This window comes from Paroedura picta, unplaced genomic scaffold (assembly GCF_049243985.1).
Source record: "Paroedura picta isolate Pp20150507F unplaced genomic scaffold, Ppicta_v3.0 Ppicta_v3_sca21, whole genome shotgun sequence".
Taxonomy (NCBI): Eukaryota; Metazoa; Chordata; class Lepidosauria; order Squamata; family Gekkonidae; genus Paroedura; species Paroedura picta.
In genome coordinates, this window is record NW_027518618.1 from 4665735 (window position 1) to 4685996 (window position 20262).

The 20262-nt window shown below is 62.1% G+C and overlaps 1 protein-coding gene across 3 annotated transcripts in view; it reads right to left on the minus strand.

The window, feature by feature from the left end:
• The window catches only part of LTBP4 (latent transforming growth factor beta binding protein 4), a 35084-nt gene extending 16818 nt beyond the window's left edge, over nucleotides 1-18266 (minus strand). The window contains exons 1-5 of one of the 3 annotated variants that reach the window (XM_077318728.1): nucleotides 18018-18266; nucleotides 16718-16791; nucleotides 15962-16124; nucleotides 9001-9155; nucleotides 3678-3899 (exon numbers count right to left, since the gene is read on the minus strand). In XM_077318728.1, coding sequence (XP_077174843.1) covers nucleotides 3678-3899; nucleotides 9001-9155; nucleotides 15962-16124; nucleotides 16718-16791; nucleotides 18018-18166 — 763 coding nt within the window. In that variant the 5' untranslated portion in view covers nucleotides 18167-18266. Of the gene's footprint in view, nucleotides 1-3677; nucleotides 3900-7276; nucleotides 7612-9000; nucleotides 9156-15961; nucleotides 16125-16717; nucleotides 16792-18017 lie in introns of those variants that run through there. The other 2 variants (XM_077318727.1, XM_077318729.1) reach the window with 2 other exon arrangements.
• Between the last annotated feature and the right edge of the window lie 1996 nt (nucleotides 18267-20262).

Consider the following 20262-nt stretch of genomic DNA (forward strand, 5'->3'; position numbering starts at 1 on the left):
ACAAGGATAAAGCAGTTTGCCTGATATGTCTTGAAACTGTCTCAGTATTAAAGCAGTACAATATTAAAAGGCACTTTGAATCCTGCCACGATAGCTACTCAATATATCAAGGAGAAGAGCCTCTTGTGGCGCAGAGTGGTAAGGCAGCCGTCTGAAAGCTCTGCCCATGAGGCTGGGAGTTCGATCCCAGCAGCCGGCTCAAGGTCGACTCAGCCTTCCATCCTTCCGAGGTCGGCAAAATGAGTACCCAGCTTGCTGGGGGGTAAACGGTAATGACTGGGGAAGGCACTGGCAAACCACCCCGTATTGAGTCTGCCATGAAAACGCTGGAGGGCGTCACCCCAAGGGTCAGACATGACTCGGTGCTTGCACAGGGGATACCTTTACCTTTTTACCTATATCAAGGAGAGGTACGAGTGAACAAGATAAACTCTCTTAAAAATCAATGTTTGCAGCAAAATAGTTTTAGAAAGCATGCTGAAGAGAGCCTGTCAACTGTGAGGGCCAGCTATCATGTTGCTAAATGTATTGCTGAGAGTGGTAGACCATTGTCTGATGATGAATTTGTTAATAAGTGCATGATGATGGAGGAAATGTGCCCTGAGAAGTTTATCTGCATCTATAATCACCAGGCATGTTGAAGAACTAGAAGAGCTGCATATGTCACTGGTTGTCAAGACAAAAAGTTTTGATTTTTTTGCTTTGGCATTAGATGACACCAATGACATTATAGACATTGCTCAACTACTAAGTTTCACCAGGGATAGATTCCAACTTCAGAATTAGAAAAAAGAGTTGTGTGCACTACAGAGTTTGAAAAGCATCACAACTGCAGAAAACATATTCTTGAAGGTGTGTAAATCAGTAGAAAATCTTGGTCTGAGTTGGGATATATTAAAAAGCATCACAACTGATGGTGCAAGAAATATGGTGGGAAGTAAAGCTGGTGTAGTTGCAAAAATCAATGGATATTGAAATTAAATGGTATATTTCCCATGCAATTTCACTGCACCATCCATCAGCATGCCTTGTGTAATAAGATTATTCAGTGGGAAAATGCAATGCATACTGTTGTATCCAGCATTAATTACATCAGGCATCATGGTCTTGCTCATTGTCAGTTTCAATTTTTTTCCTGAGACATAGATGCAGAATATGGGGTTGTATTGTACCATGAAGAAGTCCGGTGGCTTAGCAAAGGAAAAGTCCTCAAATGTTCTTTCAGTCTTCAAAAAGCACTTTCTGACCCTGAATGGATTTTTGATTTGGCTTTCTTAACTGATATAGCAAGAGCATCCGAACACATTGAATCTGAGGATGGGAATTTACAATGATGTGTTGAAAGACACATCAAAGCACTGAACCTACTGCAGGTGGAATTTCAGAACATATTCACTGACTGCCATAAACTTAGAAAGGAAATAACAAAAGGAAGCTCGCTTGGCCTCAACCAGGGCCAGACCTTTTCCATCCTGGTGGAACGAGCTCCCAGAGGAGATCAGGGCCCTGACAGAACTTAACAGTTCCAGAGGGCCTGCAAAAGGGAACTCCTCCTCAAGGCATTTGGTTGAGGTCGACCCGTGCCATCACTTCCCAAGAGCCTTCCTCCTGAGCCCCCTCCTATGGCACCCACCATAATTCCGTCCAACACACTGGGCTATCAGTATGAGTTAATTTAATGTTTCCCACATTTTTTCTACTGTTCTGTGTTGCTTGTTGTTTCACTTCATTCATTATTGTTAATCTAAGTTATCTGTATGGTTTCTGTTCTGCTTTATGTGAACCGCTCTGAGCCTTTGAGGAGGGTGGTATACAAATATATAATAAATTAATTAATAATAAACAATGTTTCAGAATTCATTTGAAGTAGCACCAGAAGATGCAAGTAAGTTTTTTCAGATGCAACTAATTGATTTGCATGCCAGGGATCATCTCAGAGACATTTACAAAGAAAATAGTCTGTTAGTTTTCTATTCTGGTCTACCTGATATATTTTTCGACCAAAAGAAATTTGCTGCAGGCATGTTCACAGTCTTTGGCACCACATACATCTGTGAACAAACCTTTTCCAAGATGAAAATTGTGAAGTCAAAGTGCAGGTCAAGGCTTACAGATGAACATTTACAAGACTTTACAATGTCTCTCACAAACCTTGATGTGGGCATCAATGCCCCGGCTAATAGGAAACAGCCACAAAAATCACACTGACTAGGCAAGCCTGGGGAGCTAAACAAAAGGATTCTTTCTTCATTTATCTTTGAATGTTAACTTTTGATCTAGATAAGTAGGTTAATAATTTTGTTACATTTTGGTTTAAGATGTGGTCCTCTTTAGGCACTGGGCACGCTAATGCGGCACCCATATGCCAAAAAGTTGGGGACCCCTGAACTGTGTGAAATAATGGGAGGGGGAATGTCACTGGGTCCGTCCACCCAGCTGAAGTCTATAAACATTTAATTAATTAGTTAATTCAAAACATTAAACTGCTACAATCAAACCGATTGCTGGATTTTCACTATCCAAGGGGTGGGCGGGTTCATAGGACTACTGGATAGAGTAAATTTGGTTTAGTTTGGTGGGTTTTCATCAGGGGAGCCAGGATTTCCAGCCATTATTTCTGGCTTCAAGGCCTGGGAGAACGGCTCCATCTTGGAACTGAATTCAGTCCCCTGAGGCCAGTTTGATCGCCTGGGGGCCAAGGCTCCTGAGCCGGTTTTATTTATATATTGTAGGGCACATCCAGGGAGAGGAGGTGTCGTAGGTATGATGCCCCAGGCCAGAGGGTGTGTGTTTGATGGATGTGCCCATCTGCTGACCAAGAGAGGCTTGGAGGGGTGCTATTGGCACCCCCCACTTCCCAGCTCTGGTAATCCTTGGCGGGGGGTGGGGAGGTCATCCTGCCAAGTGCTAGCCGGGGCCAGCCCTGCTCCTCTCCAGAGATCTGCCTGGATCGGGCTGGCCTGGGCTTTCCATGTTGGGTTCCTTGCGGGTGAATCAGGCCAAGGCAGGCCCCTGATTCCTCCTTCCCCACAGCGCTTAGACTGACGCCGCTGGGGAGCTCTCCGGTGGAGATTGGCCCACAGCTCCGGCTGGCCCGCCTCTCCTTAGCTAGGAAGGTCACAGAGAGATTTCCACCTTCGCCCATTGCCTCGGGCATTTATCCTTACAGCCATCACCCTGCGAGGTAGGCTAGGTGGAGAGTGGCTGGTCGACCAGGGAGCTTCCAGGACAGAGAGGGGATATGAGCCAGGATTTCCTGGATCCTAGCTGGAAACTCCAGCCCCACACACACGGTGCTAGTCTCCCCACAGGATCCTTTATGGTTCATCGACTTCCTTGCCAGGCCGCTGTGGCTTGGACTCCTCATTTGGGGAGGTAAACTGCCCCCCCCCTTCTATCACATCTCTGGAAAGGTTTGCAGCCAACCATCCTCCGCCCCTCTTTATCCCTCGGGGAAACTCTCGTGCCCCTGGGGCGTGTGTCAGGTTCCCCACTCCCATCTTGCTCTGCATGGTTTAAAACAGTCCATCCTGCCCCAACAGGGCTGCCGTTCTCTGGCCAGCGGGTGCTGCCATGGCCTTGGCCTTCTGTGCTGCAGCACCACACTGCCGGCTGCCCGGCCTGCCCCCGCCTCCCACAAGCCCCCGGCGCCCCCCCCCCGCGGCCAGCCCACTTACCATCACGCTCCTGGCGGTGGTTGGCAAGGGGCAGGGTGTACATAGACCTGGTCGTGCGCTCGGAGGGAGACAATTTGGCGGCTCCTCGGCGGCTGGGGCCCTGGCCCTGGGAGAGGGGCGGGGCGGGGATGTGGCAGAACTTCCCTGTCCAGCGGGGAGGGCAGAGGCACTGATCCTTTTTCAGACAGACCCCCCCATTGTGACAGATGAGTGGACACAAGACTGTAGGAGAGAGAAAGGCCATCAGCGGGTGCTACGCACAGCCACCCCCAAGGACCTCAGCAGCAGCTCATCTCACCCTGTGGCCAGGGAGGCTGAGGCCATCCCCCGATGTAGGTTCCTGGCTCTGGGATTCAGAGGTTGACTGCCTCTGCACGGGGAGGCTCCCTTTAGTCACTAGGACTAGCAGCCAGTCACAGACCTCTCCTCAACGGCTCTAACCCCCTGTGCCCATGGCACTGTTGGGTTGACTAGCTCTGAATTCCCGCTATTTAAGGGCTTATTGTGTGAAGAAGCATTTCCTTTTGTCGCGACCTTGCAGGATCAGACCAGTGGTACGTCTTACCAGCATCCTGCTTCTCGCCCAGTGGCCAACCCGTTCCTCTGGAGGGCCCAAAAGAGGCCAGAGTGGCCGAGGCCTCCCCCCACCCCCACCCCCACCCCCGCCGATGTTGCCTCTCGGCTCTTCAGCCCCCTGGGCTCGCACCCACGGAGAGGCCCCTCCTCCATCGGCCTGCTCAGCCTCCCTTTCCCGCCTGCTATTCCCTCCGGAAGCAAATCCCAGCAAAATTCTATTCACTCTCTGCGTCAAGTTGCATTTCCTTTTGTCGGTCCTGAACCTACTGCCCATCTGCTGCATGGGATGCCCTTGAGGAGTTCTACCCTTTGGGAGAGGGGAGGTAATTTTGTCAGCTCTCTCCATCTCCCAGTCCCTTTCCTGACACAGGGCTTGCCTTCCTCCCCCCCTTGCTGCTCCCCAGGCAGCTCCCCACAGGTGGGTGTTCTCACTGCATGCCCCTTCCTCCTTCTGCAGAAGGCGCCCAAGGGAAGAGCTGGTTGCCACGAAGAGCTTCAGCGAGGGCGGCAGAGGGGGCTGCCCGGCCAGGGCAGGCAGCAGGGCCTTTTTGCTGCCTCTCCCCTCTTCCTGTCCCTGCAGGACGGTCCCCGCCCACAAGCTACTTCCTGCATCAGCAACCCTTGTCCTGCTGCGAGGTTTGTGAGCTGAGGGCACCATTTTATATGCTGCAACTGCCCTGTGTGGCAGCCAGGAAAGGGGGCTGCCAGCCAATGATAAATACTGGAGGAGGGGAACCATCTGAACTGTGCAGGAGGGCTTGCAAGGATGTCCCAGCCCCCCTGGAGCCTCAGAATAAGGACTCTGCTGCCACAATATCCTGCCCCCCTACCTGTGGCTGCTGTGGGGGGTGGGGCTCACCCGCTTCCCCAGCCTTCTGGCCAGGCCTCAGAGGCCCAGCGGCACCTCCCTGCTCACTCCTCTGCCCTCCACCCGCCCGCATCCTTCCCTGCTCCCGGGACGGAGCCAGACCTCGGGTGGAGAAAGGAAGCTGCTGGCCACACAGTCCCCAGTCACACAGTCTCCATTGGCCAGACAACCCCCGTTATTCTTGGCTGTGCTCATGTCTGTGCGGGGGGGGGGGGGGCAGCCGTGGAGGGCTGGCATGAAAGGGAGAGGGCAGGTTGGGCAGACATGGGGCCCACAGCTCCACGGGAGCCCACCTGCTCCCCATTCCAAAGGTCCCTGGGGCCTCCAAAGGACTGGGTGGCAGGTGGGGCGGTGGCCCACCGCTCCAGGCCCCGAAGAACCCCTGGGCTTCCCACGACAGGCTCCAATGGACGGACTCTCCATTGGGTAGAATGGAGAGATGGGGGCAGCCTCTTTCAGAACCCCTGAACCTTGGTCCCGTTGTCCAATCGTTGTGAAATTCAGAGGGGGGCCCAGAGAAGAGCCTCCCAGAGCTACCCTGAAGGTTTGGAGGCTGTAACTGGAGACCCCCCCCCCGGGTCCCAGGAAAGGCGGGAACGCCAGAATTCCCATTAATGTCAATGGCACCATCGACTTCAATGGGAGCCGAAGCCTAATCGATCCGGATCGGGGCCCTGGTGCACCAGAAGCCTTGCACCGGAGTGGCGTCAGAGCATGCCCAGCATGGAGCTCCCCAGAACTCTACAGCGGGTGGGCCCACGCTGAGCTCTGGGGTCTTCCTTTCCCTTGGGGGGGGTCTGTCTGGGGGCTGGCACCCAGCACTCCGGCCACGCGCCCTCACACCCCAGGCCGTGCGCAAGGGGAGGCACTGCTGGGCTTCCCCACCGTGGGTGCCAAAGCTCCGAGGGCCAGCTCTGGCCCTGCGGAGGCTGCAGGAGAGGAGGAGGAGGAGGAGGAGGAGGAGGAGGAGGAGGAGGGCCCCTGCCCGGCCGGAGCTGGGAAAGGAAGGAAGGAAGGAAGCCTGCCCCCTGGCTGCAGGCCCACGGCGGCCGGTCCCATCTGGCTGCAGCCGGGATCCAGGCTGCTGTTTATCCCGACAGTCCTCTGCTGGTGCGGATCCGCGTCTGGAAGGAAGCCCTGACGAGGGCAGGAGAGAGCCAGGTTGCGTAGGAGCAAGATGAGGAGGCCTCTGCGGTGGGCGGGGGGGGGATGACGACAATGACTGGCCGCTCAACCCCACACCTGCCCCGCCAGGGCCCCCCACTCCCCCGTGACACTGTCCGTCTTGCCTGTCCGCAGCCTCAGCGCACGTTGCTCTGAAGGTGAGCACTGGCCTCTTGTGCGCACACACGCACATGGCCTGGATCCTGCGCATGGAGCCAGTGCTCCACAGCTGCAGGGCAAGAAGACAAGCAGGACGTGGCAGGCAGGTCATATCCGGCCTGTGGCCAACCCCTGCCCCTGGGAGTGGGGAGGGGGCAAACATGCACCCTCCCCTCATGCATGTGGCAGGTCTGGCCCCCTGGGAGGGAGGGGAGGGGAGGGGAGAACAGGGCGACTTCCAAGGCAACACAGACATCCTGTGAGGAGAGGGAAGGCTGGACCAGCCGCCTGTGAGAACAGTATAGGGCAGCAAGAGGCAGGCAGAATCCCTCGAGGCCCTCTGGGACAGGGGCAGGGGGAGAGCAGGGGGAGGCTCAGGCCAGGCGGCAGCGGGGAGAGGGGGGCCCTTCCATTGCAAGAGGCCTGGCAGAGTCACCACCCAGCTCAGCCAGAGGGGGTTCCACTTACAGCCTCCAAACTTTCAGGGTAGCTCTGGGAGGCTCTTCCCTGGCCCCCGTCTGAATTTCACAACAAAATTGGGGGGGGGGCAGTGCAATTCAAGGCAGGGAGCTCCACTTGAACCTCCTGCCCCCTGCACTTGTAGGGTGACCCATAGCAAAGGTGCCCATGAGGGGACATGGAAACCTGCCCAGAAGCATCTGCCCTGCCCTCCTTGTTGTCCAGGGATGGAGGTGCGCCTGCCTCCCATCGGGTACTTCTCTCCCAGCCTGGCACTGCCCAGGAGGGGTGCCCTCCTCCCCCCCTGGCACTGCCCCCGCAGGGTGCCCCTCCTCCAGAGCCCAGCGGGACCCAAGTCACCCACCATACTCACAGACACGGAATCCGGGAGTCCCCTTGCCTGGGCGGGCCTCCTCCCCGCTGTACAGTGCGGTGGCGTTGCCGCGCTCACACCAGTTGGCACAGTGCCCTGCACGGCAGTTCACCCGGCACACCATGGGGGTGAAGAGCACCTTGACCCTCTGAGCACCTCCCGGGAGCGGGCCCCAGCTGAGCACCAGTCCTGCCACGGTCAGGAGGAGGCCCCCGGAGTGCATGGCCCCGGCAGGGCAGGGCAGGGCAGGGCAGGGCAGGGCGGTGAGAGCCGCAGGAGCAGCGCCCAAGACGCCACCACGGACCCTCCAGCTAATTGAAAGCAGCGAGCCGGGCGGGCGGGCGGGCGGGGGTGGGGTGGGGTGGGCTGGGAGCCAGGAACAATGTTTATGAGGGACCGGAGTTGGGAATTTTAACTCTTCGGCTGCTTTCCATGACTCTGGATGACGCCGGGCACAGGGCCCTCACAGCAGGGGGGAGGCGGGGGGGGTCGTGGAGGCCGGCAGGGAAGCCCCCCTTCCCCAGGCAGGAAAAAGAGTTGTCAGGAAGCAAACGTGCTCCCTGGATGTCCGGATACCACCCCCAGGAAGTGTCTGCTTCAGATGTCAGACAAGAGTGTCGGGGTTGGGGGGGGGGGGAGGCAGACACGCCCATTGGCATGGACCCTCCCCCCATGAGTCACCACGCTTGGCCGTGGGTTCCAAGCCCCCCCCCCTCATCCTCCACTTGTTCACAATGGGAAGGAATTCTCCCTCCCCACCTCCTGGGGGGCAGACTGCTTCAGGCCCCCCTTCAGGCTTGAATGCAACAGTGGGCCTCCTCTGGGGTCCGCTGCAAAGATCCTCCGCTTGCTCCTGCAGGAGTGTCCCTCCCCCTGCCCCCCCCCTCCCCCAGCCTCCTTGCTGGACACACTGAAATGAGCCGGCCTTGGGGGGCTGCCAGATGGCGCCTCCCCTGGCTGACCAGCTGTTTCCAGCTGCACAAAAGCCCCCACCAAAGAAAAAAAGGCGGCCCAGGTGGGTGTGGGAAGGGGCCTGGCACACACACTCTCTTCTCTCTCCCCCCCCCACGTGCCAGGACCCCTCTCATCCTCCACCTGTGTGTGTGTGTGTGTGGGGGGGGGGGTCCAGGAATGACCAGGCTTGGGTCTGGGGGCGGAAGCCCACCCACCCCGCCGGACATGAGGAGCCTCTGGTGCAGCTGGCAGGCTCCCCAGGGGAAGAGCCAAGACTGTGAGCAGAGCTCTTCCCCCTCCTGACATCATCTGGAAAAACGGGGGGGGGGGGGGGCTGGGAACAATGGTCGGATCCAGCAGGGCGGGGGCCAGCTGGACATGGGAGCCTGGCTCCAATCGCAGGCTGGGGGAGGAAGGCCGGCCCTCCAGTCCGGCCTCCCCCCTCCCACTCTCTGCCCAGGCCCTGCCCCTCAAGCGTGGATCTGTGGGGAAAGCCTCTGGGGGCATGGTCCCCCCCCCCCGCAGGGCAGGAAGTTGGGCTGCCCCAGGGGGGAGGGGAGCAGGAGGTGAACAGCCAGGGCAGCTCCAGTCACCCCCCTCCCTTCCATGCAGGGACACCAGACCGGGGGGGGGGGGGTGAGGTGGCTGCGGATTCACTGACACCCCCCCCCCAAGTCACAGAGATATCTTGCCTCCAAAAGGAAATGGCTTGACCCTCCACCCCCTCCACCCACCCAGACGCTGCCCCACCTCTTGCCCCACGTCCATACCGTGGGGCCTGGGGGTCACTGCAGGGGCACGGCCAGGCAAGGCAGGGGGGCTGCCACCATGATGGGAGGCGAGGTGCTGGGCCAGGATCGTGGCCATCTTCTCAGTGGGGTCCAAAGCCTTCCTCCGTCGCAGGACAAGTTCAAGTTCCGAGAGCCTTAACAGAGGGGGAGGGAAGCAGAGGGGGGAGGTGGCAGCCCCAACGGCCCCCTCTCCAGATCCCCCCCAGCCCCCTCCCCCATCATCATGCTGCCCCCCCGCCCCCCCTCCCCGCCTAGCAGGTGCCTGGAGCAGCCAAATGCTGGTTAAGCTACGTTGACCTACCCATTTGCATCGTCCCCCCCTACAGACTGCAGAGAGTTCCCTGGGCAGAAATCTGGGGTCAGCTGGGATGGATTCCCTCCATGTCCCCCCCCCCCAGTTGAACATGGGGGCGACCTTGCCTCCTGCCAGCACCTCCTGGTGCTTCCCTGGCACTCCCCATTTCCCAAAACGCTCTCCTGGCTTGCTTTACTGCAGCTGGAACTTGGGGGGGGGGTCCTTGGCTGCTGGTGCCTCCCTCTAAAAAAACATCACTTCAGTTTTGCCCTTTTATGGCTTCAGGAACTCTCCCTCTGCTGCCAGGCACCAGGCCCTGAAGAACATCAGAAAAGCCTGCTGGATACGGCGGGGGGGGGTCCAGTCCAGCCCCCCATCTCAAACAGGGGCTAGCCAGTTCCTCTGCAGGGCCAGCCACAGGGCAGGGAGGCCGAGGCCTTCCCCAGAGAAGACCCTCAGAAGAGCCCTGCTGGGTCAGGCCAGGGAGGGTCCCTCCAGTCCAGCCTCCCGTCACACCCAGGGGCTAGCCAGTTCCTCTGCAGGGCCAGCCACAGGGCAGGGAGGCCGAGGCCTTCCCCAGAGAAGACCCTCAGAAGAGCCCTGCTGGGTCAGGCCAGGGAGGGTCCCTCCAGTCCAGCCTCCCGTCTCACCCAGGGGCTAGCCAGTTCCTCTGCAGGGCCAGCCACAGGGCAGGGAGGCCGAGGCCTTCCCCAGAGAAGACCCTCAGAAGAGCCCTGCTGGGTCAGGCCAGGGAGGGTCCCTCCAGTCCAGCCCCCCATCTCAAACAGGGGCTAGCCAGTTCCTCTGCAGGGCCAGCCACAGGGCAGGGAGGCCGAGGCCTTCCCCAGAGAAGACCCTCAGAAGAGCCCTGCTGGGTCAGGCCAGGGAGGGTCCCTCCAGTCCAGCCTCCCGTCTCACCCAGGGGCTAGCCAGTTCCTCTGCAGGGCCAGCCACAGGGCAGGGAGGCCGAGGCCTTCCCCAGAGAAGACCCTCAGAAGAGCCCTGCTGGGTCAGGCCAGGGAGGGTCCCTCCAGTCCAGCCTCCCGTCTCACCCAGGGGCCAGCCAGTTCCTCTGCAGGGCCAGCCACAGGGCAGGGAGGCCGAGGCCTTCCCCAGAGAAGACCCTCAGAAGAGCCCTGCTGGGTCAGGCTAGGGAGGGCCCATCCAGTCCAGCCTCCCATCTCACACAGGGGCCAGCCAGTTCCTCTGCAGGGCCAGCCACAGGGCAGGGAGGCCGTGGCCTTCCCCTGAGAAGAGCCCTGCTGGGTCAGGCCAGGGAGGGCCCATCCAGTCCTGCCTCCCGTCTCACCCAGGGGCCAGCCAGTTCCCCTGGAGGGCCAACCTCAGGGCACAGGGCAGGGAGGCCGAGTCCTTCCCCTGAGAAGACCCTCAGAAGAGCCCTGCTGGGTCAGGCCAGGGAGGGTCCCTCCAGTCCAGCCTCCCGTCTCACCCAGGGGCCAGCCAGTTCCTCTGCAGGGCCAGCCACAGGGCAGGGAGGCCGTGGCCTTCCCCTGAGAAGACCCTCAGAAGAGCCCTGCTGGGTCAGGCCAGGGAGGGCCCATCCAGTCCTGCCTCCCGTCTCACCCAGGGGCCAGCCAGTTCCCCTGGAGGGCCAGCCTCAGGGCACAGGGCAGGGAGGCCGAGTCCTTCCCCTGAGAAGACCCTCAGAAGAGCCCTGCTGGGTCAGGCCAGGGAGGGTCCCTCCAGTCCAGCCTCCCGTCTCACCCAGGGGCCAGCCAGTTCCTCTGCAGGGCCAGCCACAGGGCAGGGAGGCCGAGGCCTTCCCCTGAGAAGACCCTCAGAAGAGCCCTGCTGGGTCAGGCCAGGGAGGGCCCATCCAGTCCTGCCTCCCGTCTCACCCAGGGGCCAGCCAGTTCCCCTGGAGGGCCAGCCTCAGGGCACAGGGCAGGGAGGCCGAGTCCTTCCCCTGAGAAGACCCTCAGAAGAGCCTTGCTGGGTCAGACCAGGGAGGGTCCCTCCAGTCCAGCCTCCTGTCTCACCCAGGGGCCAGCCAGTCCCTCTGCAGGGCCAGCCATTGGGCAGAGAGGCCGAGGCCTTCCCCTGAGAAGACCCTCAGAAGAGCCCTGCTGGGTCAGGCCAGGGTGAGTCCCTCCAGTCCAGCCTACCATCTCACCCAGGGGCCAGCCAGTTCCCCTGGAGGGCCAGCCTCAGGGCAGGGAGGCTAAGGCCTTCCTAAGGACATCAGGGGAGCCCTGCTGGGTCAGACCAGGGAGGGCCCATCCAGTCCAGCCTCCCGTCTCACCCAGGGCCAGCCAGTTCCTCTGGAGGTCCAGCCACAGGGCAGGGAGGCCAAGGCCTTCCTAAGGACATCAGGGGAGCCCTGCTGGGTCAGACCAGGGAGGGTCCCTCCAGTCCAGCCTCCCGTCTCACCCAGGGGCCAGCCAGGTCCTCTGCAGGGCCAGCCACAGGGCAGGGAGGCCGAGGCCTTCCTAAGGACATCAAGGGAGCCCTGCTGGGTCAGACCAAGGAGGGCCCATCCAGTCCAGCCTCCCGTCTCACCCAGGGGCCAGCCAGTTCCCCTGGAGGGCCAGCCTCAGGGCACAGGGCAGGGAGGCCGAGTCCTTCCCCTGAGAAGACCCTCAGAAGAGCCCTGCTGGGTCAGGCCAGGGAGGGTCCCTCCAGTCCAGCCTCCCGTCTCACCCAGGGGCCAGCCAGTTCCTCTGCAGGGCCAGCCACAGGGCAGGGAGGCCGAGGCCTTCCCCTGAGAAGACCCTCAGAAGAGCCCTGCTGGGTCAGGCCAGGGAGGGCCCATCCAGTCCTGCCTCCCGTCTCACCCAGGGGCCAGCCAGTTCCCCTGGAGGGCCAGCCTCAGGGCACAGGGCAGGGAGGCCGAGTCCTTCCCCTGAGAAGACCCTCAGAAGAGCCCTGCTGGGTCAGACCAGGGAGGGTCCCTCCAGTCCAGCCTCCTGTCTCACCCAGGGGCCAGCCAGTCCCTCTGCAGGGCCAGCCATTGGGCAGAGAGGCCGAGGCCTTCCCCTGAGAAGACCCTCAGAAGAGCCCTGCTGGGTCAGGCCAGGGTGAGTCCCTCCAGTCCAGCCTACCATCTCACCCAGGGGCCAGCCAGTTCCCCTGGAGGGCCAGCCTCAGGGCAGGGAGGCTAAGGCCTTCCTAAGGACATCAGGGGAGCCCTGCTGGGTCAGACCAGGGAGGGCCCATCCAGTCCAGCCTCCCGTCTCACCCAGGGCCAGCCAGTTCCTCTGGAGGTCCAGCCACAGGGCAGGGAGGCCAAGGCCTTCCTAAGGACATCAGGGGAGCCCTGCTGGGTCAGACCAGGGAGGGTCCCTCCAGTCCAGCCTCCCGTCTCACCCAGGGGCCAGCCAGGTCCTCTGCAGGGCCAGCCACAGGGCAGGGAGGCCGAGGCCTTCCTAAGGACATCAAGGGAGCCCTGCTGGGTCAGACCAAGGAGGGCCCATCCAGTCCAGCCTCCCGTCTCACCCAGGGGCCAGCCAGTTCCCCTGGAGGGCCAGCCACAGGGCAGGGAGGCCGAGGCCTTCCTAAGGACATCAGGGGAGCCCTGCTGGGTCAGACCAAGGAGGGCCCATCCAGTCCAGCCTCCCGTCTCACCCAGGGGCCAGCCAGTTCCTCTGCAGGGCCAGCCACAGGGCAGGGAGGCTGAGGCCTTCCTAAGGACATCAGGGGAGCCCTGCTGGGTCAGACCAGGGGTCCATCCAGTCCAGCCTCCCGTCTCACCCAGGGGCCAGCCAGTTCCTCTGGAGGGCCAACAACAGGGCAGAGAGGCTGAGGCCTGCCTAAGGACATCAGGGGAGCCCTGCTGGGTCAGACCAGGGAGGGTCCCTCCAGTCCAGCCTCCCGTCTCACCCAGGGGCCAGCCAGGTCCTCTGCAGGGCCAGCCACAGGGCAGGGAGGCCGAGGCCTTCCTAAGGACATCAAGGGAGCCCTGCTGGGTCAGACCAAGGAGGGCCCATCCAGTCCAGCCTCCCGTCTCACCCAGGGGCCAGCCAGTTCCCCTGGAGGGCCAGCCTCAGGGCACAGGGCAGGGAGGCCGAGTCCTTCCCCTGAGAAGACCCTCAGAAGAGCCCTGCTGGGTCAGGCCAGGGAGGGTCCCTCCAGTCCAGCCTCCCGTCTCACCCAGGGGCCAGCCAGTTCCTCTGCAGGGCCAGCCACAGGGCAGGGAGGCCGAGGCCTTCCCCTGAGAAGACCCTCAGAAGAGCCCTGCTGGGTCAGGCCAGGGAGGGCCCATCCAGTCCTGCCTCCCGTCTCACCCAGGGGCCAGCCAGTTCCCCTGGAGGGCCAGCCTCAGGGCACAGGGCAGGGAGGCCGAGTCCTTCCCCTGAGAAGACCCTCAGAAGAGCCCTGCTGGGTCAGACCAGGGAGGGTCCCTCCAGTCCAGCCTCCTGTCTCACCCAGGGGCCAGCCAGTCCCTCTGCAGGGCCAGCCATTGGGCAGAGAGGCCGAGGCCTTCCCCTGAGAAGACCCTCAGAAGAGCCCTGCTGGGTCAGGCCAGGGTGAGTCCCTCCAGTCCAGCCTACCATCTCACCCAGGGGCCAGCCAGTTCCCCTGGAGGGCCAGCCTCAGGGCAGGGAGGCTAAGGCCTTCCTAAGGACATCAGGGGAGCCCTGCTGGGTCAGACCAGGGAGGGCCCATCCAGTCCAGCCTCCCGTCTCACCCAGGGCCAGCCAGTTCCTCTGGAGGTCCAGCCACAGGGCAGGGAGGCCAAGGCCTTCCTAAGGACATCAGGGGAGCCCTGCTGGGTCAGACCAGGGAGGGTCCCTCCAGTCCAGCCTCCCGTCTCACCCAGGGGCCAGCCAGGTCCTCTGCAGGGCCAGCCACAGGGCAGGGAGGCCGAGGCCTTCCTAAGGACATCAAGGGAGCCCTGCTGGGTCAGACCAAGGAGGGCCCATCCAGTCCAGCCTCCCGTCTCACCCAGGGGCCAGCCAGTTCCCCTGGAGGGCCAGCCACAGGGCAGGGAGGCCGAGGCCTTCCTAAGGACATCAGGGGAGCCCTGCTGGGTCAGACCAAGGAGGGCCCATCCAGTCCAGCCTCCCGTCTCACCCAGGGGCCAGCCAGTTCCTCTGCAGGGCCAGCCACAGGGCAGGGAGGCTGAGGCCTTCCTAAGGACATCAGGGGAGCCCTGCTGGGTCAGACCAGGGGTCCATCCAGTCCAGCCTCCCGTCTCACCCAGGGGCCAGCCAGTTCCTCTGGAGGGCCAACAACAGGGCAGAGAGGCTGAGGCCTGCCTAAGGACATCAGGGGAGCCCTGCTGGGTCAGACCAGGGAGGGCCCATCCAGTCCAGCCTCCCGTCTCACCCAGGGGCCAGCCAGTTCCTCTGCAGGGCCAGCCACAGGGCAGGGAGGCTGAGGCCTTCCTAAGGACATCAGGAGAGCCCTGCTGGGTCAGACCAGGGGTCCATCTAGTCCAGCCTCCCGTCTCACCCAGGGGCCAGCCAGTTCCTCTAGAGGGCCAACAACAGGGCAGAGAGGCCGAGGCCTTCCTAAGGACCTCAGGGGAGCCCTGCTGGTTCAGACCAGGGAGGGCCCATCCAGTCCAGCCTCCCGTCTCACCCAGGGGCCAGCCAGATCCTCTGCAGGGCCAGCCACAGGGCAGAGAGGCCGAGGCCTTCCTAAGGACATCAGGGGAGCCCTGCTGGGTCAGGCCAGGGAGGGCCCATCCAGTCCAGCCTCCCGTCTCCCCCAGGGGCCAGCCAGTTCCTCTGCAGGGCCAGCCACAGGGCAGAGAGGCCGAGGCCTTCCTAAGGACATCAGGGGAGCCCTGCTGGGTCAGGCCAGGGAGGGCTCATCCAGTCCAGCCTCCCGTCTCACCCAGGGGCCAGCCAGTTCCTCTAGAGGACCCACCACATGGCAGGGAGGCCGAGGCCTTCCTAAGGACCTCAGGGGAGCCCTGCTGGGTCAGACCAGGGAGGGCCCATCCAGTCCAGCCTCCCGTCTCATCCAGTGGCCAGCCAGTTCCTCTGGAGGACCCACCACATGGCAGGGAGGCCGAGGCCTTCCTAAGGACCTCAGGGGAGCCCTGCTGGGTCAGACCAGGGAGGGCCCATCCAGTCCAGCCTCCCGTCTCACCCAGGGGGCAGCCAGTTCCTCTAGAGGACCCACCACATGGCAGGGAGGCCGAGGCCTTCCTAAGGACCTCAGGGGAGCCCTGCTGGGTCAGACCAGGGAGGGCCCATCCAGTCCAGCCTCCCGTCTCACCCAGGGGGCAGCCAGTTCCTCTGGAGGGCCAGCCACAGGGCAGGGAGGCCGAGGCCTTCCTAAGGACATCAGGGGAGCCCTGCTGGGTCAGACCAGGGAGGGCCCATCCAGTCCAGCCTCCCGTCTCACCCAGGGGGCAGCCAGTTCCTCTGGAGGTCCAGCCACAGGGCAGGGAGGCCGAGGCCTTCCTAAGGACATCAGGGGAGCCCTGCTGGGTCAGGCCCATCCAGTCCAGCCTCCCGCCTCACCCAGGGGCCAGCCAGTTCCTCTGCAGGGCCAGCCACAGGGCAGGGAGGCCGAGGCCTTTCCCAGTTGCTACCTCCCAGGAATCTGCCTCTGAAGGTGGGGGTTCCCTGCAGGTACCTCCTGGGTTGGCCAGAAGCAGCTGGGGGGATCCCTAGCCCCCTCCCAGTCCAGCCCACTCCAAAGGTCAGCCTGCCCGGCCAGGGCACTCACGTCAGTGGTTGCCAGCGCACTTTCAGGGATGGTGGGGGCTGTGGGGCCACGGTGGGGGCCGGTGGGGAGGACTCACAGCGAGGGCCCGCAAAGCCTGGGCGGCAGGAACACTGCTGTGGGGCGTGGCACCGGCCTCCATTTTGGCAGCGAGGGGTGCAGACGGCTGTGGGAGAGAAGGATGGGGTGGGGTTGTTCTGTTAGTGCCCGGAGCCCCCCTCCCCCTTCAGGCCAGCCCTGGCAAGGGGCCACCCCCGACTCCTGGCTGCATTCTGCTTCAGTTATGGCCTTGGCCTATACAAGAAAGCCCGTGGGGACAGGAGCTGCCCGTGGGACCCTTCCCCCCTGCTCCTGGGGAGGGGGACCTGAAGCAGCAAGAATCACCCCCCCCTGAGGCAGCCTGGTCCAGTCCGTGACTGCCACCTGCAGGCCACCACCAGAATTGCAGGAGACCTGGACACTGGGGCGGGGGTTGAAGGGAAGATTGACAAGGCTTCAAGGGTTGGAGCATGTGCAGAGCACAATCCCCTTTCAAGCAAGCCTTGATCCAAGCTGAGTTTTTGCTTCCAACGCTGACAGGAGGAGGACGTGTTTCATTCACCCTTCATCCCACCAGCCAGCCCGCCTCCACCTCTCTCTGCCAGAGGGAAGCTGCAGCAGAAGAGGCATCTTCCAGGCAGCCCTCAGCTGCCGACCCCGGCCCCCTGCCAGCCCCCCTCCCCTGGCTGGATCCCTGCCCCTCTCCCCCGCTCCGCATACCTTTGGTGCACTTCCCGGTCTTGGGGGCCACGGACCAGCCCGGGCAGCAGGCCTCCCCACAGAGGTTGCTGAGCCTAGAAAGAGGGGGCGGAGGGAGGGCTGCAGGGGGGGCTCTCCCGCTCCACTCGCAGCCTGCAGAGAAAACGGGGCTCTGGGCGGGGTCATCAGCCAGCACTCCTGGGGGGGGGGCACTCCGATTTCTTCAAGGGGTGGGGGTTGTGAAGCGAAAATGCCAAGCGGGGGTGGGGGGGGCTTCCTGTTCCACAAGCACCTCTGTGTGAAGTCATCAGAAGCTGCGGCTGGGACCCCCTTCCCCGCCCAAGATTATTCTAGCAGATGGGGCAGGAAAAGGGTGCCATGCCCACCCCCGCCCTCCGGCCTGCCTCCCCCCAGCCATGGACAAGCAGCCACAGTCTTTGCAGACCATGACCCACATCCCAATTAGACAAGGACTCGGGGGGGGGGGGCTCTTAAAGCATGGAAAGGTCATGAATACAGGTCCTGCCAAAAGGCTGTCTTGGCCATGCACAGAACAGCTCCGGCTTACTGGACCTCCCGTCTTAAGCCCCCGGAGACCTCCTTGTCACGGGTCTTGGGAGGGGGAAGGGTCCGTCAGCTTGTCACCTCTAGACAAGAACATAGGCGCCCCCCCCCCCACGTTTCCAGTCTTGCCTCCCCCCCCCCCCAACCTAAACTCTGGAGAGAGAGGCCCCAAACTGGAGTCCAGACTGCATCCGAGGGGGCGAGGGGAGGGGAGGATTGTGCGCACGGCCAGGCCTCCAAGCCCCACACTCGGATCTCCCCCCCCGTCTTGACAGCCCCCCCACTACCCAGACCCCGCCCCCGCCCCCTAATTCCTGACATTCCTGCCCGGACAGAGCTTCAGTTACTAAGTGGATTCGCAGAAGCGCGTCTCGCTAACTCGCTCGCCAGAGAGCCGTCCCGGCTGCGCTAACCCAGCCGAGGCTGGGGTGGGGAGGAGAAGGGACGACTGTCGCCCCACAGGCGCGGAGGGGGACTGACCTCTCGAACCGTCCCGCCAGCTCCCCGGGGCCAGGCAGGCCCAGCGGGGCGCGGGACTCGCCACCCGAGCACGTGCAAAGCGCCTCGCCTCCCCCGACCTCTCCCCCTTTCCCATCCCTCCTCCGCGGCCAAAGCCAGGCGTCCGGGGGCCGGTCAGGAGGAGGAAGGGGGAGACCCCCGCGGTCCGGCGAGCGCCTCCAGACGCCGCCCCCCGAGGAGATGCCTGCCCTGCCCTGCCCTGCCAGCCCGCGGGGCGCCGTCGGGGAGGGGCGGGTACCTGGCTGTGTGCGGGGCGCGCCTGGCCGTGCTCTGGCGGCGCCTTTGCAGGGGCGCGGAGCCCCCTGGACGGCGCGGCCCGTGGGCGTGGAGCGGCGCCATCGGCGGCAGCAGCAGCAGGAGGAACAGGGGCAGCGCCGCCGGCCGCATCCTGCCCGCAGCCGACGGAGCGTCCCGAGAGCGGGGACGGGGACGCCTGGCCTGGCCTGGCCTCGGCGCCAATGGGCGCCCGGCCCGGCCCGGCTCGTCGGCCCCTCCGGCCGGCAGCCAATCGCCAGCCAACCGGCCGCCGGACGGGGAGGGGCTCCGGCCGCGGCGCAGGTGCCGTCGGGCTGGGCGCGCTGTCTCCTCGCAGCCCGCGGGGGCGTTCCGAGCGGCTGGCGGCGCTTCGCGATGCCAAGGGGCAGAGCCCCCCCCCCCGGCACGTCCGCCGTGTGACACTGACCCCCCCCGGAAGTGCCTTCTTGGTGCCGGCCCCCGGCGAGCTCCCCCACGCCCTAAACAAGCTTTAGGCAATCCTTCTGCCCAGGAGGACCCCCCCCCCCCCATGCACGGCACTGTCGGATCGTGAAGGCCAGAGACATGACCAGGCGGTTGCAGCTGCCTGCCTGGGCGCAGCAACCTTGGACTTCCCTGGAGCCTCCCCTCCAGCCCCTTTCCTAATAAGTCCCGGCTCGGAGTTCATCGCCACCCCAAGTCAATGTCAGGAAAGAGCAGAAATCCAGCAGTGGCTGATTCTAACCTGGAGAACTGGGTTTGCTTCCCCACTTCAGCTCCCTGTGAAGATGCCTATGTCCCCTTGGGCCCACCCCAGTTCTCTCAGAGCTCTCTCAGACCCACCCACTCACTGGGTGCCCGGTTGTGAGGACAGGAAGGGAAGATGATTGGAAGCCCTTTTGAGACTCCTGCAAGTCTCGAAAATTAAGCCGCAGATGTCTTAGCCGCCAGCCTGGGCCATCTGGGTCAGGAGGGCACAAAGTGGTCTCATTCCCCCCTCCAAGCAGTCGGGGCCCTGAGTCTGCTGGCAGGGAATTCCAGGATCGAATTACGTGCTGGAGGCAGTACTTCCTGTTGGTTGCCCGTCAACTGTGTTGGGTGCCCGAAGTGCTGGAAGGGAGTGAAAAGGTTCTCTGCACATGTGTGTGTGGGCTGCCCACGCAGGCTTCTTTCTTCTTCAGCCAAATAGTCTTTCAGCCTCTCAGGAAAGGGGCTCCCGTCTGTTTCTCCCGCTCTGCCTCCTCCTTGTTGAGATGGACAAATGGCACTTTGGACTCGGACGGAGGCCTCGCCATAAATCTCTTTCTCCGGGGCTTTCTAATATTGACAATTTTATCTCCAGCCCCTTTCCTAATAATTCCCAGCAAGGCCCACCCAGAGTCAATTGCAGAAATCCAGCAGCACCAACAAAGGAGGGAGCCGGGACTCGCAGCAGCTCCTCCTCGGCCACCACTTGTGTTGGTCTTGAAGGGGGGGGGGGGCAGCATTCCGCACGCCATTAATGTAGTGTGACGCTTTCCTTTTGAAGATGCTCCATTTTTGGTGCTTGCTTCACTCTGGAAAACTGGGTTTCACCATGCTGAATAAAGGGGCATTGTCTGCCCACTTGACCATTCCCAAGTTCTAGAGCACGTCCGGACAAATGACCCCGGTACAGACCCCAGCCACACTCCTCCTGGGCTCCCACGGCCCATGCATTCCACTTGCTGTGCTTGAATCCGTTTTGATGCGCACGAGGCCCTGTTCTCTTATTCCAGAATCTTTTTTTTTGGGGGGGGGGGGCGTTTGAAAGTCCAGGAATGGGATATCTGCCCGGTCCCTGTTCTGAGTTTTTGGCAGTAGCCTTTGTTCTCTTGGCCAAGACTTTCTCAGCCAGGGTTCTGTGACACCCGGGGGCTTCTTGCCAGCCCTGGAAGCGTTTCTGAATGTGTTAATTAATTTTTATACGTTTTTAAAAATTTGTTAAACATTTATCAGGCAATATCACCATATAGGGGGCCAATGGGAAATTATTGGTTCAGGTTGACTTCAGCCAAATGCCTGGCCCTGCAGAACTGTTTTAGGGCCCTGATCTCCTCCGGGAGCTCATTCCACCAGGTGGGGGCCAGGACAGAGAAGGGCCTGGCCCTGGTTGAGGCCAAGAGGGCTTCTTTGCGGCCAGGGATCACCAGCCAGTTGGAGGTGGCAGAGCGCAAAGCTCTTTGAGGTGTGTAGGCAGAGAGGCGATCCCTCAGGTACCCTGGGCCCAG